Here is a 17,764-nt window from a genome sequence, read left to right as displayed (position 1 = left end):
TTTTTTTTTTTTTTTTTTTTTTGGTACTGGGGATTGAATTTGGGTCCTTGCGCTAATGAGGCAGGCGGCGGCATCACTGAGCTAAAACCCCAGTCCCTTTGTCTTTTGAATGGTAGCCTTTCTATCAGGTGTGAGATCGGTATCATTGTGGTTTGGTAGTGATGGTAAGAATGTTTTCATATACCTGTTGGCTACTCATATGTCTTCTTTGGAAAAACGTCTACTCAAGTTCTTTGCTCATCTTTAAACAATGTTGTTTTTTTGCACTTTAGTAATATGAGTTCTTTGAATATTTTGAATTTTATACCTTTGCAGACATAAGACTTGCAAATATTTTTTTCCTGTTCTGTAGATTGCTTTTTCATTGAATTGCTTCTTAGTTATTTATTTCTAGCAGTTAAAAGAATGGAGAAGGGAGAAGAAGATTGTTCATGAATACTGATAGTATTAAATAGCATGAATATTAATAGCATTAGTATTGATAGTATTGATAGTTTCCTTTTTGTCCTGTATTTGATGGCGACAATGCTGCTAATGGGAAATGACTATAGCTACCCCTACCACTGTTACTACAACAATTGTAGTGGTAGCTGTTAGCATAAAAAGCACTTTCACTTACATTATTCATCAAGCCATCAACTGATATTTACTGCACACCCACTGTGTGCCAGTCACTAAGTCCTGAAAAAGCAAGCTGCTGCTTGCAGTGTACTCTAGGGCTGGAGGAAACAAGACAGTGTGGAAATAGCAAGCACAAGAGCAAAGGGGATTTTGAAAAAACTAATGCAAGACCTTAAGGGACTATATCATTTGGAATCCTCTTTCCCTGAGAGGTCAGGGAAATCCTTAGGAGGTAGGGAAGTTTAAGCAAGGACTAGGAGAATAAGGAAGGGAGTGGCAAAGGAGGAGTTCACGGCAACCCCTTGATGTAGAGAGACGCCTGTGCTTCCTCAGCCCTTTCTCCAGAGGTGAGAAAGTGGTAGAAACAAACCACTGTATTACAGCTGCTCTGAGTAGCTAACTGGAATCATATGGGGCCCAGACTCCAATGCTTTAAGATATATGAAATACTTGTTAATAGCTGCCTGTGGATTTTGATGAGGAATTAGGAGGCTTGTTTATCACAAAGACTTGACGATGAAAAGGGATAAGTAGCTGTGATGACAAAACTGAGCAAGAATGTAGTAAAATGAGCATTGGTCTGCAGGTGGGGAGGTACAGTATATTGAGTTTGGAGTGTATTAGACACGTGTTAGAAATATAGCAGAATACTTGGTAAGTTCTGTAAACATGAGTCATGGGTTAGAAAATAAGGAAGAAGTCAGAAAACTCAACATGGAGGATGTTCCGTTCAACTCAGATTCACATTGGGCCTTACATCAAGCTTTTCAGAATGACCCAACATTCATGAAAAATATGTAGATGAAAAGAGGGAGGAGTATGGAGCCATCTGTGGTGGACAAGAACTGAGTGTGGGAGAGAGAAAGAGAACATTTCCCTGTCTGAGCAAAATAATAATTATTATTAAAAGAAAAGAGGTAAGCAATGCATTTAAGATGAAGTGGCAGTCAGATATTTTTACTAGTGATGAATGCTGTCTAAAACCAGGTAACAGGAACACTTTCACTTGAGGTTTCAACTCACAGTCTCAGGCGAGAATCATCTCTCACTCCCACGGACAAATGGCTACACCCGCCATTTTGTTTATTTTTGTGTGTTTCTCTTCAACGCTGAATATTGAAGCCAGGGCCTTTGCACTGAACTACAGCCCAGGCACTTTTAAATTTTTTTTAAGCTTTGAGACAGTGTCTCTCTCACTAAGCTTCTGTGTTGCCCAGGCTGGGCTTGAATTTGCTGTTCTCCTGCTCCCGCTCCCAGAATGCGGGGATTACTGGGATATGACACTATGCCCAGCTGTATTTCCTTTTATTTTTAGAACAAACAAAATGTGACTGTGTTCTCATTATTAAAACTTAACTGTAGAAAAAAAGTAAAAAGAAATGGGAGCTGCCCTTCCCACATTTCTTCCCCTGGAAGCCACGTAGAGCAGACGCTTTTCCGGCCTCTGTGTCTGTCCCTACATTTACACATTTTGTCTCCTGTGTGAGAAAGCATTTCTGCCTCTGGGAAGCCTGACATTTCCGCGAGTTTCCTCTTCTCACTGCTGTTCTCACCTGCTCATCCAGACATCGCTTCTGTAAGGAAGTCTTCCCTGTGCTCGCACCAGAGGTCAAGGGCCTCGGTGACAGGGCTCCATGTCATCCTGTACTTTTCTCTTGTGTTCGTTATCGTTTGAATAAAATGAATTCATATTTTAATTTACTGTTTAGTGTCTGTCTCTGCAACTCCGGAACACTCCGTGGCAGTCACTGCTGAGCCTGTGTGAGATTCCCCTCTGCTGTGTTAATGAGAGCGTGACCTAACAGAAGAAAGAGGTAGCACTTGGCCGTGTGAAAGGCCAGTTCTGTCCAGTTGGAGTGTCTCCAGAACTAGAAATCAAATCCACTAGCCCAGTAACAGCCATTCTGATTTTTTAAAAATTTATCTCTGTGTGCATGTCTTTGGGGGCTAAAACAAGCAGTGCATTTGCAGTTTGCTCCCAGAAAGTACCTCTCAAGAGTTGTGTGGTTTTGGGTAAGTTTGGATGGTCCTGGTAGTATGTGTCTCCTCAAAAACGGTAGCGGGGTCCCCACAGGAATACCTCTTGACTTTTATTTCAGAACTCTGTTCACCTTCTGCACAATGGCACGTAAATAGATCTGTGTTTAAAATATATGGTGCTAGGAATGACACAGTTGGAACGGACCCAAGCCCATTCTCTCTTTAAAAAGCATGTATGGTTTGTTGGAATGAAACACTTAAACAGCTGTAAATAGTTTGTAATTCTGTAATTGTTGATATAAATTAGAAAGATGAGGAATCAACAATATCTGAGGGATGGCACAGAGACCCTATTGACTATGCACAATTGTTGCTTTTGTCCTTAGAGTGGAACTGTTTTTAAAAATTGATGCAAAGTTGAATACATAGGATTATTTACATGAAAATCCCCATCTCCTGCTCCTTACAGAATTATCTGATAAGATAGGGCTCACATCGGCCAGAGCTCAGTGGTGACTGCCACATTTGCCTGGGCATAGAGGCTCTGTTTTGCCTCAGTTTCCCCATTCTTCACATTTTTCTCCATAGTCTGCAACTGAGTGCTTTATTTATCCATGCATTATACATTTACCTTTCATAGAGTAGAAAAATACTTCTCTTTATGCATAAAACTATGGTGGGAAAAATAAGTAATAAATGTAAAAATACATAAATGTATAAAACATGCAGAAGTGCATGAAAAGAAGTTATTTTTAGAGCACCCTGTGCTTGGAGAACACTAAGAGGGAACAGCCTTCTGGCCTGCTTTTCTCATCTGTATTTCCTGCTGTGTTCTAGGGGTCACTTGTTTGGGTGATTGTGAAATAAATTATAATAATGTGACTTCAGATCACAGAGAATTATAATAATAAGTAATGTGGGAACTTTGAAGTTTATTTCTATATATTTTTAATTTTCAAAATTTCTGAATTGTAAATTCATAACAGTGCAAAAAAATGAAGGCTCAAAAATGAAGGCTCAAAAATGAAGGACATTAAAAATCCTCTGTTACTTTTTAGGCTAAATTAACAAATATTGTTCGTCAGTTCATTAACTAATATTCTTCACTAATATTATCTTAGATTTTTCACTTTCTGTCCAGCTTTCTGGGTCCTTGTCAGTTATGTGTTTGAACATCTGTCTTCTCCAGCAACTACAAGTAATTAGATAATTTAATAAAACAAGATTAATGGAAGTGGCTTACTCTTCCCACCCCTATTCAATTAGATACATGATATAATTGACGCTTACGTGACATTGGGTATTTTATGTGTAATAGCGCTCTCTCTCTCTCAAATCAATAAATCCATTAGAATTTCATATATTTTAAAAAATAATTTTATATATTTCAGTCATTAGATGCAAATATAACCAACTAATGTTTTTGTTTCTCTGTATTCCCACTACATGTACATACACCAAACGTGACATTTAATACTGCATTTCTGCTTCCGACATGTATTGGTTGTGGAGCTCTATTAAAATGAATTAGAGCACATAGTGATCTTCTAACTCTTACAGAGTAACAGCCTCCATAGAGCCATTTGTAGGGGGAAATAGGCACCTATGGTTTGCAATTTGAAACTATACAAATTCCAAGTTTCCCAGACACAAAATTATAATTATAATAATCATAACCATACTTGTAATTATAATGGGACTCATACACAGGAACTCCAGGAAAAGATCCAATTTTGTGCCCTTAGAGTAGTCTTTTCTATTTTCATAATAAATAAAACCTCATATACTCCTAAATTTAATCACAAAACCCTAAGTTCAGAGCAGGAGTGTTGAAGTGGTGGGGGTATGTGGCAAGCTCTCTAAGGCCATTTATTGAACTTGAGTTAATTTAGTGTTAATTATGTTCTTCTGGCTAGGACATCGCTCATGTTTATCCAATTACTAGTGAAATTCATGTTATGTTTAATGAGGTACTTAGCCATGGTAAATATATGCAATTCATAGTAAATCCATTCCTAAATGAAGAACAAATGGGCCAATGTCCTGCAGCTCCTGAATCACCCCACACACACACACCCTTCCTGCCTGGAATGTTCCCGGCTGCTTCCCTGTGCCCTGTGATCTGCTTGCCTCCCAGGATTCCCACGTTGCTGCGTCCCCAAATGGCTGACACTGAACAGGAGATCCTGGGAACGTGGATAAGCTGTCCCCCAAAGCTGCCTTCTCCTTTCTGTGCTACAGTGCCCCGAACACCCATCTCCTAGCATGAGCTCCCTGTCCCCCATTCCCACCTCCCTCACCACACATGTTCTTCTGTTCCCAGCACAGTATCTTTGAGGACAGATGATAAATCATGCTACTGCAGCCTGTTAGAGAAGAGACACACCTATTTGGGGACAGACATATTTCAGCTCTGCTACTTATTAGTGGTATGACATGTTTATGCAAATTGGGGACGATAATACTTCTTTCCTGGGTCTGAGAGCATTAATGTTTGTGTTTTGCTGAAGAATTGCTTAGTTGCAAGGAACGGACTGCATGCTGACAAACAGCTCTTGCTGTGGGCGTAATCCAACCTCCCAGGTGATTCTACTCTCTGTATCTTTATCTCCCTCTGTTTGGGCCACACAGTTTCCCCTCTTTATTTCTGTCTATGCCTCTGTCTCCATTATCTCACCTTGAGCAGTCCCTGCACTCTGGCTCTTGCTTATTTCTCAAAAATAGCTGGCTGGGCCTGAGTTCGGTGACCTCCCAGTCAAAGCTCTGAAGAGGCTTGGCAGAAAACCTCCAGAGGGGCAGGTGGACTGGGAGGAATTACAGTTCCCCGGTAGGTCATGAAAAACAGGAGACGCTGGTCAGAAGCAGCCGGTCTCCATATTAAAGTGGTCTTACCTCGGTACCTGTGGATTAGTCCCAGAAACTCCTGTGGATACTCAAATCAGTGGATGCTGAACTCCCTTTTATAAAATGGTGTGGTATTCGCATATCACCTACGTTCACCCCCCTGCAAGCTTTAACTCATCTTTAGGGGACTTACAATACCTAATGCAAGGTAAATATTTTGTAAGTAATTTTTATACTATGTCTAGGGAACAATGACAAGGAAAAAAAGACCGTCCACGTGCAGTACAGATGGAATTATTTGTCAAACATTTCCCATCTGCAGTTGGTTGAATCCACAGAAGCAGACCATGTACATATACAAAGGGCCCATCTTATTAGATTCGCCCACAGCATGCACCCAAAGTAGCGTGCAGCCTCCCTTAATCCCCTCTGAAAGCCCCACTGTGCCCCCATCTCTGTTGTGAACACTGCTCACCCACCGACACCAGCAAGAAGGAGGGGCTGGAGAAGGGACACAACTCCTTGATGGCATGAATTAGTGAGATGACCTCAGTAGTTATAACTCAGGCATAGTTTTCCCTACTAAACCTATAAGTCTCACAACACTTGGGAAGTATCTTAAGGGTTAATTACTACTCTTTGACATAATACCCTTAAAAGACAGTTTCAGGAAACACCACATGGTTCCCATACATCTACAAATGAATGATAGTCACTTCTTTGCATTATATAGACATATATATATATATATATATGTCTATATAATTTTTTATATTTTATAAAATTTTATATCATTATAAATATATATCTCCATAGAAGAAAACAATTTAGCAACACAGATATGAAGAATGCCTATGCATCTTTTAGAAATTTCTGTTAGATTATTTCTGTTAGAAATAATAATGACTAACATTTATTGACCACTCACTATGTGTCAGACACACAGGGATTTATAAGTACTGTATTAAATTATATGTCCTTACAATAACTCTGAAAATCCAAGTATGCTCAGATCTATGTTTTTGGCAGATGAGGAAGTACAGCAAAGAGACCAAAAGTAAGGTGATGAAACTTAGGTGTCACTAGTTAAGGTCTGGGAATTTCATCTCAGGAGGTATAGTATTTTTGATGACTTAATGTTCATCACTGAAAAAATTATCCTTTTATAAAAATACATGACCATTGGTATATGTTCATTTATTTATGCTTCAGACTAATGCACCTTGGGGCTCTTTCATTGCTTTGCTATTGAGAACATTCTAAAACCCTGCTTCTCCCTGCCTCTGTGCACTGGTGTGAGATTCCTTCTAGCACATATGGCCAGAAGAGTGGGTGCTAGGGAAAGGATATGAATACTCTCAACTCTGTAAGATGTTTCCAAATGCTCCCCAGATAGCAGGTCCACCTTTTTTGCCTATTAGCATCTTGTAAAAATTCTCATTCATTAATCCTTGTCCACACTTATTATCCAACTTTTACACTGTATGGCGTGAAATAGCATCCGATAATGTTAAATTTCCACCTCTCTGATTACAACCTGCAAATGCAGAGCACTTTTTTATGTATTCATAGGCTACTTCTGAATTGCTGTAGGTACAAAAGTAATCTGTAGATAGTCCTCTTAACTGCTGATTATTCCAAATGATTTTCAGAAATGTTTTATCTTCTAAAGTGGACCTTAAATATCAGGTATAAGACAAATCCAAAATATTAGTCTGTGACACCTGGATGCATATTTTTCACTCCTGCTGTCTGTGGGCAATATAGCAGTTCTTCAGGTGGCCTTTCCAAGCCATTTAGAAAGTGTCTTGAATGTGTACGTAAGTGTGGGTCTAGGAAAAGTATAAAGACATAATTGATTCTTTGAGCATCCAGTCAACCAATTATGTAGCTATTAAATGCTATTTTTGTATAAGCAACATCTGCACCAAGGGGTCAGTCTAATGCATGATAAACAGAATTGAATTAAATGGGAACTTCATTCCTCAGCTGCTGCTATGGCGAGCCATTTCCACCAGCTCCTCAGGTAGGAGTTTTCATCTCTTGACAGTTTGACAGATGTGGCTGCACACTTTGAGCCTTCTCCCAACACATACCCAGTCATCTATTATCATAAAAACATCTCTGACAAGAAAATGAAAGTATATATGCGTCCTGGCATGCTCTTGTTCAATTTTTCTCCTATAACATCTCCTGGTATACCTCCCTCTGTAAAGAACAGAGGCAGTAACTCTTACCATAAGGAGGTCAAAGTGAGGCAAAATTATTACTGTGGTGTTTTAATGTGTGTTGAAAATTTGTCTATTGAAGCTACAGATTGGGAGGAGGTGGACTGTGTGATTTGAGAATTTCAAGAGAGGAAGTGACATCATAGGCACTTCTGAAAATGTCTGTCTTCTTAGTGAAGACTGGCAGATCATTCCAAGAATTGTTGGGGCCCATGAGAAGTCAGATCCCTTCCACAGGATGACTTCTTCTGGACTTAGGAACCAGTGCGAGAAGGCAGTGTGGCCCAGCCAAGACAGCATGGTGCAGGAGCCCTTGGGACAACTGGGCCCATCTGTCTGAGACTCAGTTTCCTCACCTGAAACACAATCTGTAGAAATGAACATCAGTGCCTTCTTGCTCCCAAGTTTACCACCGCAGGGTCTTCTGTGAGAGGTCCTTTCTCACACCTGCTGTAGTCCACTGACTTCAGTGACGTCTGGCTTCCTTTCTTGGGTCTTAGAAGTCCACTCCTCCCTCCACAGTTCACTCATTTACGTTGAAAGATGAAATCGTATGTCTTTATGATGTCAGCATGTTGCCTTGATGAACGTACCCATGGCAGAATGCTAAATCCATAGGCATCACCTCCTCTCATAGTTATCGTTTATGTAGGGAGAACCCTGAATGTCCCGCCTCCTCATGCATACAGACTGCAGCGTGTGCTCGGTTACTGGTCATCGTGCAGGCAGTGATTTTCTCATCTGACTCCTCATGTCCAGCTGTACCTCAGATGAAACTTTGAGCAACATCTGCGGGTCCACAGGCCCTTTGCTGAGGCATTCTCAGATGCCCCACCTCTTTCGCCACCCCCAAATAAGGTCCCGCCAGCCCTGCTCCTTCACAGAGAAGCCAGCCTTTTTGTGTGTTTACAGGAAACTTGTTACGGTTTGAATCTTAAATAACTCCCAAAGTTTCATGTGTCTGGAAGGCAGTTGGATTATGGGGGCGTTATAATTGAGCTGCTGTTAGGAGGTGGGGTTTCACTGAAAGAAGTCCCTGGAGATGTGGCCTGGAAGGGTCCATCTCCCTCCCCAGCGCCCCCTTCCTCTCTCTGCTTCCGGTCCTCCTTGACCAGAGAGCAGCTTCCCTCCACCCGGGCCCTTCCGCGTTTGTCGGAGCCAGCTGACCTCTAAAAAACGGTGTGCCAAAATAAACCTCTCCTCCTTTAAGTTGTGGGTGTCGGGTGTTGTGGCTCAGCGGTGGGGAGGGCGATGAAGACAAGCCTCAAACCGACCTCTACTTCCACTCTTTGCCTTCTCCGGGTCTGATCTGTCTGCAATTCTGCTGTGAATCCAAGCTTCCCACTTTTTCTTTAAATCATTCTTTCTGCTCCTCCTTAATAGCTCAACCCTCAGAAGCAGATCAGAGAAAGCTCCTCAACAGGATGACCTCCAGCGCCTGGACTTCATTTGTCCAATTTCTTTTTTCGGTTTCCCTCTTTCTTGTCCCTTGCCTCCGTCACGGCTTACACGATTGGCCCTGAGCACAGACTTGCGGATTACATGCGATTGCACTGATGTTTCTACGTGCAGAGCTACATGACCTCACACAGGTCTCTCCCACCCATACACACAGCACACACAGGACACTCACACAGCGCTCTCACACTCTCGCGCGCACGCAGTTCCTAAAGATTGTAGAGCGGTTTGCGCAGAGAAAAACAGTTGGGGGGAAGTGAAGAACATTAGTGTGCTTTACCTCCCCTCTTCTGCTGTTCTTTTCCAAGACACTGGAAATGAGAAAAAAAAAATTGTCGAAGAAGTGATCCTTTGGTTTCATTATTTTCCTTGTCCAGAAGAACAAGCAAAGTCAACATTTCATTGTTGAAAAGCTAAATTTTAGCATTTTTAATTCCTAACTTTTTCAAATGTCAACAATGAAGTCACCTAGGGCACTGAGCTTTTAATCCTTAAATTGCAGTTGAGCTAATTGAAAGAGCCTTGTACGGGTTTTCATTTACTTCTCCTTTCTCCCACTGATCCGTAAATGTATGGTTACAAACTGTGAAGAAACAAGGAGATATTAAGTAGTGTTAAGTAGTTGTGAGCATACATTATGGCATTGTACTCTGGAAAACATATATTGTCCTAAATTGAAGCTTTCATTAACAAAATACACCCTGGTTTAAATCAGTTCAAGACAGACTTTCTATTGGATGGGAAATAGGAAAAGTCCCATTTAAACATTCCTTACTTCCACTAATATATGCAGATTACTGTGGTCTTAATGACAGATGGCTTTGTGTGCCCACGGATGGCTTTTGTCTGCTTCTAGTGCTTAGACAGGCATCATATCTGCGGGAGTTCTGTGGCATTATGGGTCCCTATGAGTCTGGATAGAAGAATAGGACTGCACTTGCAAGGTCCTTCTCAGAATAACCAGGCTGAGCCCTTTGGATGAGCCTGGAAGTGGTCTCCCCTTCTCACAAGGGTCAGTCTTCAGGATTGGAACATGAGTTTTCAAGGACCCCAGAGCAGACCCCTACTCTGTGGAGGTGTCAGCAGAGCCAGGGCAACCGAAGGTTAACAGCCTAGCAAAGCAGCATTACTTGAACCATGTTGGCTTATAAAGCAGAAGCTTACTTTTGCTCATGAATTTGTGGATTTGATGAACAGTGCTGCCAGACTGAGCCGGTCTCAGCTGATCATGGCCAAGCTCACCTCTGTATCAAGGTCCAGCCACTCATTGGGTCTCATCTCTGCTTCTGGGCTTGGCTAGCTAGCGAATGGGGTAAAGAGGGTGTCAGGGCCCAGAGCTACCATGCAAAAGGCAGAATGGGAGTGTGAATGTGGTGGCTCAGTGTTCTAGTGGCAGCAAGGGTAAGTCCTGACACACAAGTATTTTCCAAGTGTCTGCTCGCCTCCCTTTTGCTGTTGTCTCACTGATCAAAACAAGACACATGGCTGAGTCCAGCCATGGGGGATTCTGCCAAGGATGTGGATACAGAGAAGGGGTTCTGTTGAAGGCCATGGGCTCTGCTGCAGAAACTGCAGGCAACTTGAAGTCCACTGGCTTAGTATAATAACCCACCCGGCTCAGCAGCATTTCTGTTCCAATAAGCACGTATTTCTTTCCATTAAAATCTAGTTGTAAGGTCAAGAGCTGGTGGTTGAAATGTGTTAACAATAATACATGGTTTTGTCAATTTTGTAATTTAACATCTAGCCTGACTCTCCCAGGGAAGAGTGAAAGCTAAACTCACGCTGGCCAAGAGAGGAAAGAGTCTTAGAAAATTCCTCTTCCTCCTTCCTACAGTTTGTCTTCTGATGTTCCGGCTTCCCTAACTCAGTTCTCTGTTCCAACAAAAGGAGAAAACTATTCCCAGGTTGTGGCAGCTGGTGGGGTGTCCATGGGCATCACAGACCCCCAGCGCGCCTGTGGAGTATTACTTAGGAATTCCTTTCTGTTCTGGCTCTCCAAGTACAGGCAGATGGGGAAGGCAGATTCCGCAAAGACATCCATCGGTCTGTTTTCAGTACAGATGTCAATATGTTATTTTTAAAATTCCTTTATATTAGACATTTACTTTGTCGATTGATTGTGGAAATAATGAATATGCAGATGTCTTCTCAGTAAAGATGCACCACTTGCAAATAGGAGATTTATTTTAGGTTGTGTGCATGTGGCTTTTTCACACGATTATTTTCTTGTTCTTATACTCCTAGTTCGTGTACAAGATGGTTTCTTAAAGTTTCTCCTTGCAACTGTTGTTCTTCCAATACATTTATTTTGAAATACAATTAAAACACAAGCTTTAGTACGTGTCTAATATAGTGTTCATTGGTGAAACTTTGTTTTATGAATGTCGGATAGTTTATTCACCGAACCAGTATCTGAAAGATTTAACCTCTGAACTGTAGTGTCATTATCCTAATTTGTATTAATGGTGGTGTCTAAGTCCACAATTTTGGCTTGTAGGATGAGTGTCAAAAGAATCTTCAAACTCTTTAAAGCACTATTTAATAGAAAAAAAGTCTGAGAATTTTAATAGAAGTTCCCATAAAGTACTTAAACATTTATCTTACTAAAACTTGAGACATTTTGAAAGTCTGAATTGTTATGGTCCATCTCAAGATTTGCTGATTTCTTCCACATGACTGCTATGTTGCAGCTTCTTACCTTCCCTGTAAGCCACTGGTTATCTCTCTTATCTTTTAAATCCTTAGGCTTTAGAGTGTTTTTTTCCGATACAGTATTATAAAGTTACAGAATGCAAGATGCCTGGTATGGGCTGAACTCTTAGACCAAATAGCCTTATTTATATTCCTGTTTCGACGTGGAGATGTAGATCAGGCACAGAGCCATGATGAAAATTCAGCCCGACCTGTCTTCTATGCTGGCGTTCTGTCACTCCGTGACCGTCTCAGTCCCTTCTGGTGGGAACAGATTGTCTTCCGCTTTCAAAGACAGACTTGGTGCAGTTCTGCCTCCTATCCAACAACGCAGTTTTGACAAGGAAACTGCTTCTTGTTTGTTTGTATGGAGGAAAGGCAAGTGCATTAGGACTGCTCAGCAGAAGGCAAGAGAACACCTCCTCTGGCCAAAGCCTCTGAGTCTGCCCTCTAACTCTATGCTCCTGGATAAGGGATCTTATCCTCTCTGCGCGGGCTGTTTTTCCATATGCAAGAGGAGATAGCAAATGTACCTGTCTCACAGGATTGCTGATGATGAAATGATAGTGTTAGAATGAAATGCAGTACGTTTCTTATGAAGCCTGGTGCAAACCAAGTACTCGAAGACATATTAACTCTTATTGTGATGATATATTATGTGGATGTCAATTTTAATTGCATGAAGAGCCCTTTTCATATTTGACTTAGACTTGACGGTGCTTTGAGAACTTCTCTTTGATAGTTTTCACCCTGAACTTATGTACAAAAGGTGTCTTTCTTTGTTTTTCTGCTTGAAGTTGGACTCAGTACCATTATTTCCAATGTGTTGTCTCACCACACTTTCTGATACAAAGCAAGATGAAAGCTTTAGTTCACATCTGTAGTGACTTTTGCAGAGGCCCTACTGGCAAGTCACCTTGGGTGGAATGCTTCAGTCACGTAGAATTTTATAACATTGAGCCCTTGTATGCAGTCATATCTTATTGGCAATGCTGTATAGTTTCCTATTCCTGCTATAACAAATCCCCACAATCTTGGTGACTTAAATCAGACTTATTATCTTACAGTCCTGTAGGTGAGACATCAAAAATAATTTGCATTAGGTAAATAGCAAGTCACCAGCAAAATTGAAGGGTGAACACCATTCCTCAATTTTTCTACCACCTGGAAGCCACCTATTTTTTTTGACTTTATGACTCTGTGATGTTGCCTTTATAATGCCCCTACATAGGTGTAAAAACAAGACATACTTTTGTCTAGCTGACTTAGATGATTCTTGATCTTGGAATTGAATGGAGAGGAAATTGACGTCAGTTTTTGTATTGGTGTGTCCTGATGAACCATACAGCGTTAGCTGTCCATCACTGTGACAAAATACCTGAGAAGTTAACTTACAGGAGCAAAAGGTGTATTTTAGCTAACAATTTCAGAGGTTTAAGTCCATGGTCATCTAACTCCACTGTTTTTAGGTGTATAGCAAGCAGAAATATTCTGATGTAAAGGAGTGGTAGAGGAGGAAAGCTGTTCACAACACAGTAGCCATGAAGGAAAGAAAGACGGAAAGTGGGAGAGAGAAAGTGCACAAGAGAGAGAGTGCTCATAATCCAACCACTTCCTGAAAGCTGATCGCCAGAAACCAGTCCCCAGTGCATTCTTTTGAGGCACATTTCAAACCGAACGCATAACACATACTATACCAGCCAGTACTTGAAATATTCAGTCTTGGTCATTATAGTCTTTTACAGTCATGAAATGGTGAGGTTGTAAATAATTTTATAGCTCACCAATTTATTTTCCTCCTCCTCCTGCTCAAGGAGTATCACTTAAACAGTGCTTCTCAAACTTGCAAATGCACATCAATCACAAGGGGTCCTGTGGATGTGCAAATTTGGACTTGGTAGGCCTGGGTTGGGGCTTGAGATTCTGTATCTCTGATAACCTCTTAGGATGCTGCTGGTCCCGAGACCTCACTTTGAGTAGCAATTCTCTAGAGCAATTCTGACAGGTTTTGCTGCCTTGAGGAATCATTCTACTTTACATATGTTGGTAACTGCAACTGTTACATACACAAATAAGTAAGTAGTTCTTGGATCAAAATCAAACTGAAAGCATATTTAGAACTTGTCTGATTTTTTGAAAATGTAAGCTAAAATGACATTGCAATTGAAGGGAATTTTAAATAATTGAATGTATATATAAAGTCTCAAAAGCCCTATATTAAAGATATATCAATAGAAATGCACACAACTATATATCTACATATATATGCACATATGCACATCCATATGTGAATGTGTGCATCTCTTTATATAGACAGAGAGAACCTAGATTTATATTAAATAATGCAATTGTAGAAACACCAAGTTATGTAATATTTTGTGGCACTGATTCGATTTTAACACTTTCCTTTATGTTAATTTTTACAAGAAGATAAAAGTTGGATGTAGAAGCTTGAGCTGTCCTAAACACATAAACATGGGTCAAAATATCATGTGTGGCCGACCCTTTTGTGTAGCAGAAACTGGTAGACAGTATCAAACATGGGTTGGTTTGAACTGAGTTCAAGTGATCCATTTCCCTAGCTCCAACACCGAAGCTAGAGTTGCTGACTTTAATATTTAAATTAAATATAATTTAAGCTGCTTCACATACTTATCACCTTAATTCTTATTTAATATTTGAAAGTTATTACTCTGGAGAAAGTCAACTTAGCAATGGTGATTATAGCATATCAAACTCCCTTGTAAGTGATTATTTTAATGACTCTGTACCAACAGGGACACGTAGACATTCAGACAAAAAACAACCTAATTATAATGACAGCACCAAAGTGAAGCTGTAACAGTTACAAAACCAATTTAAAAGTTTTTCTGACAGCCATGGCTAAAAGCTTTGTTTGGACCTCTCACTAATAACAGTTTACTTAAGACGCAAATCCACAGAAAAGGAAAATAGAAAGAGAAAGTTGTGGCGTTCCTGTCAGGCAGATAAAATGGAAATCCGTTGAAATGTTTTTAATAGAACATTACACTGAAAAGAGTATAGAAAAAGGAATAATAGTTATGGAATTTAACTCTGACAATGCAAAGAAAGACTAACAATAAAAATTCTAATGAGAGTAGAAACTTGCCAACTGATTTCCTTATCTGCATTAGGAAGGTCAGTCTCTGCTGTGAGCCAGTGGACATAGACACAACATAGTGATTGGCAGTTCTAGAATTTGATTTTGTATTGCCTGTAAACTAAAGTAAAAGGCTGAAAACTGGATATAAGAATGCAATAGCCGTGATGACAGGAAGCCCTCACTAAAGCCTGCGCTTCTAGGGACTCTCAAATTACTAGACTTGCATCGCACTTGCTCATTTCCCTTGGTTCTGGATTCATTCACGAATACAGTAGGATGAATTCTTTGACCGTGAGCGATGCATTTTTCACTCTTGACAAAAAATATCCCCAACTCACAGAATTGCATTTTTCCCGCCAAAACTGTCCCAGGCACTTCACAAGGGTTGATTCATTTAAAATAATAATGACCCCTCAGGAGTAGACACCTTTATGTCCATTATACTGGTAAGAAAAATGAGGCAGAGAGTGGTTTAAGTAACGCCCTAGGCCACAGCATCAGTAAGTGATGGGGTTGCACCTCAAGGCAGTCTGGCCCAGCCCATGCTGTCCGTGCCTACCGTGTGGTGACCACCCTGAGACACACACACATGCCTAGAGATAGTGGTAGAGCTCTGGGGAGACAGCTCTCTTGTTCATCCGGTTTGCAGGCTGTGCAGGTTGGTTAGGGTTCAATGGGAGCAGAATCAATAGGAAAAAATACATACATAGGTAGAAAATGGCTGTTTGTTCAGTGGAAAGCCGGGGGATCCCAGGAGCTGTTCTGCCCAAGAAGCTGGAAGCCACAGAAAAAGGGATCTAGCAGGCAGCACCAGCCCTGGACCAAAGGCCCCAAAGCTCCATGGAGAGTCTCTGGTGTGAATGCACATTGCAAGGCTGGAGAAATTGGAGTCCGATGTCCAGAGTGATGGCAATAGCGAAAGAAGCATCCACTCAGGGTGGAGCGTCTCAGAATAAAAGCCACTTCCTCCCCCTCCTTCCACTTGTAGTCCATTGCGAGACTATTGCGTGGTGCCACCCGCAATCAGAATGGGTCTCCCCTCCTGGGTTAGCTGACCCACATGCCAGCTAACTCTGGAAACACCCCTCAGACACACCGGAAAGAAGGCTTTACTAATCTGCTAGGTGTTTCTTAATCGAGTCCAGGTGACACGTCATGATTAGTGATCACCCTGCACTTCAGTTAGGCTCTTTCAGCTGCAAAGTCGAAAGAGCTTCGGGTGAGAACAAGCAGCAAAGTCTGTGTTCATCGGTACATGCAAGAAATGAGACCCAGGAAAAGGTGTCTGGTGTCGCCGGTTCCGTGCAGTTGTCACCACAGGGCTGTGGGTCAAGGGCTCAGGTCTGCCCATGGCATCCCCTCGCCTATAGTCCAGGGACATCGTCATCCTCTGCTCCCTGTGTTTAGATGTTCTTTACCCTGCAGCTGGGTAAAATCTCAGAACGGACTTGAAACAAATGCGTACAGAGCCTGGTTCTACTATTAATACATGTATGATCTTCAACAGATGGGACTCTGCACTTTCTGTAAAACATGACTCAGATATCTTACTAGGTAGGACTATGGTGAAAAAGAGAGAAAAATGAAACACGCATATAGATTGGCCTGGGACATAGTTAGCATTCAATACATTCGACCGCTGTGGCAATATTCACTTTATAAAGGCTTGGTTGTCTCCACTCAATGGAGAAGACTGGAACTGAACTTGAGTCAAAATTTTGGGTCTACCTGCAATGCTGGTGTTGCAGTGGAAAAGTTGACTTCTCTGAATCTTGGTTTCTTTATCCATAAAATTGGAATAACTTCTTAGGGATTCTATGAGTAGTAAATGAGTTAATATGTGTAAAGTACCTAGAATTGCTATAGGCACATAATAATTACAATATGGAATTCACCATTATTAGTTGTAGTATAATGTTCAGCAATTATGTATGGAAACAATAAGTAAAAATAAATAAATCTTAGGTTTCTCCCACCTTTCCAGTTTGATGACTATCTCTAAAATGTTTTGATCCTTAATCGGTTTCTCTATTAACATAGAATAAGTAATGCTTGTTTTTGTGGTTTCAGCTTTTCAAAAAAATCATTTCTCCACATGGCAAAAGTCAGGATAAAAACTACTTAGCCGATCGTTCAGAATTAAGATGCAAATTACACACAAATTAAATGCAGTAGAGTCTCCATCATTAACGGGAGGTCTCTGAAACTACCTTCCTGGTCATGTTTTGACCGCTTGAAGAAAAAGATGTTATTGTCACACTGCAAGGGACATTGATCAAGTCATTTTTGAAGCACTGTTTCGCACAGCAGTGTATCACAGAGTGGTCACCTGAGGTCTCTGCATGTGAATTACATTTAATCTTGAGGTATATTACTTTTGTAAGACTGTATCATTTTTGTCTCCCTAGAAAATGATGCGGTCGTCAGTTTTCCATATGTTTATCTTGAGCATGGTGACCGTGGACGTGATTGTTGCAGCCAGCAATTATTACAAGGGAGAAAACTTCAGAAGGCAGTACGATGAGTTCTACCTAGCAGAGGTAAGCAGCTAACTGCGTCGTCATCTCTAGCCAAGGTAAAGGTGAACTTCAGAGAGGGCTATTTATGAACAGAACATAAATTTCAGTTCATTAATAACTTGACTTCCACCAAAACTGATTCATTCTCTGATTATTAAAGTGATTGCTGTAGTCACTGTGTTTTCTGATTCATTTCTTCTCCATAGCCTGGGAAATCTCCACAGTAAGTCCTGTTACCAAGGCAACCCTTTCTCCCTGGGTTTTACCCAGTGATCTTTCTGTGTTCAACCCACCTC

The 17,764-nt window shown here is 41.0% G+C and overlaps 1 protein-coding gene across 3 annotated transcripts in view; it reads left to right on the top strand.

Moving 5' to 3' along the window:
* The window catches only part of Nalcn (sodium leak channel, non-selective), a 320,341-nt gene that overhangs the window by 120,619 nt on the left and 181,958 nt on the right, over positions 1–17,764 (top strand). For all 3 annotated transcript variants that reach the window (XM_019204611.2, XM_010604620.3, XM_010604618.3), the window contains one exon: positions 17,358–17,489. In XM_019204611.2, coding sequence (XP_019060156.1) covers positions 17,358–17,489 — 132 coding nt within the window. The remainder of the gene's footprint in view (positions 1–17,357; positions 17,490–17,764) is intronic.

This window comes from Fukomys damarensis, unplaced genomic scaffold (assembly GCF_012274545.1).
Source record: "Fukomys damarensis isolate Sample0158 unplaced genomic scaffold, DMR_v1.0_HiC HiC_scaffold_6, whole genome shotgun sequence".
NCBI lineage: Eukaryota > Metazoa > Chordata > Mammalia > Rodentia > Bathyergidae > Fukomys > Fukomys damarensis.
Note: the sequence above shows the minus strand (reverse complement) of the source record. Positions and strands in the feature narration are given on the sequence as shown.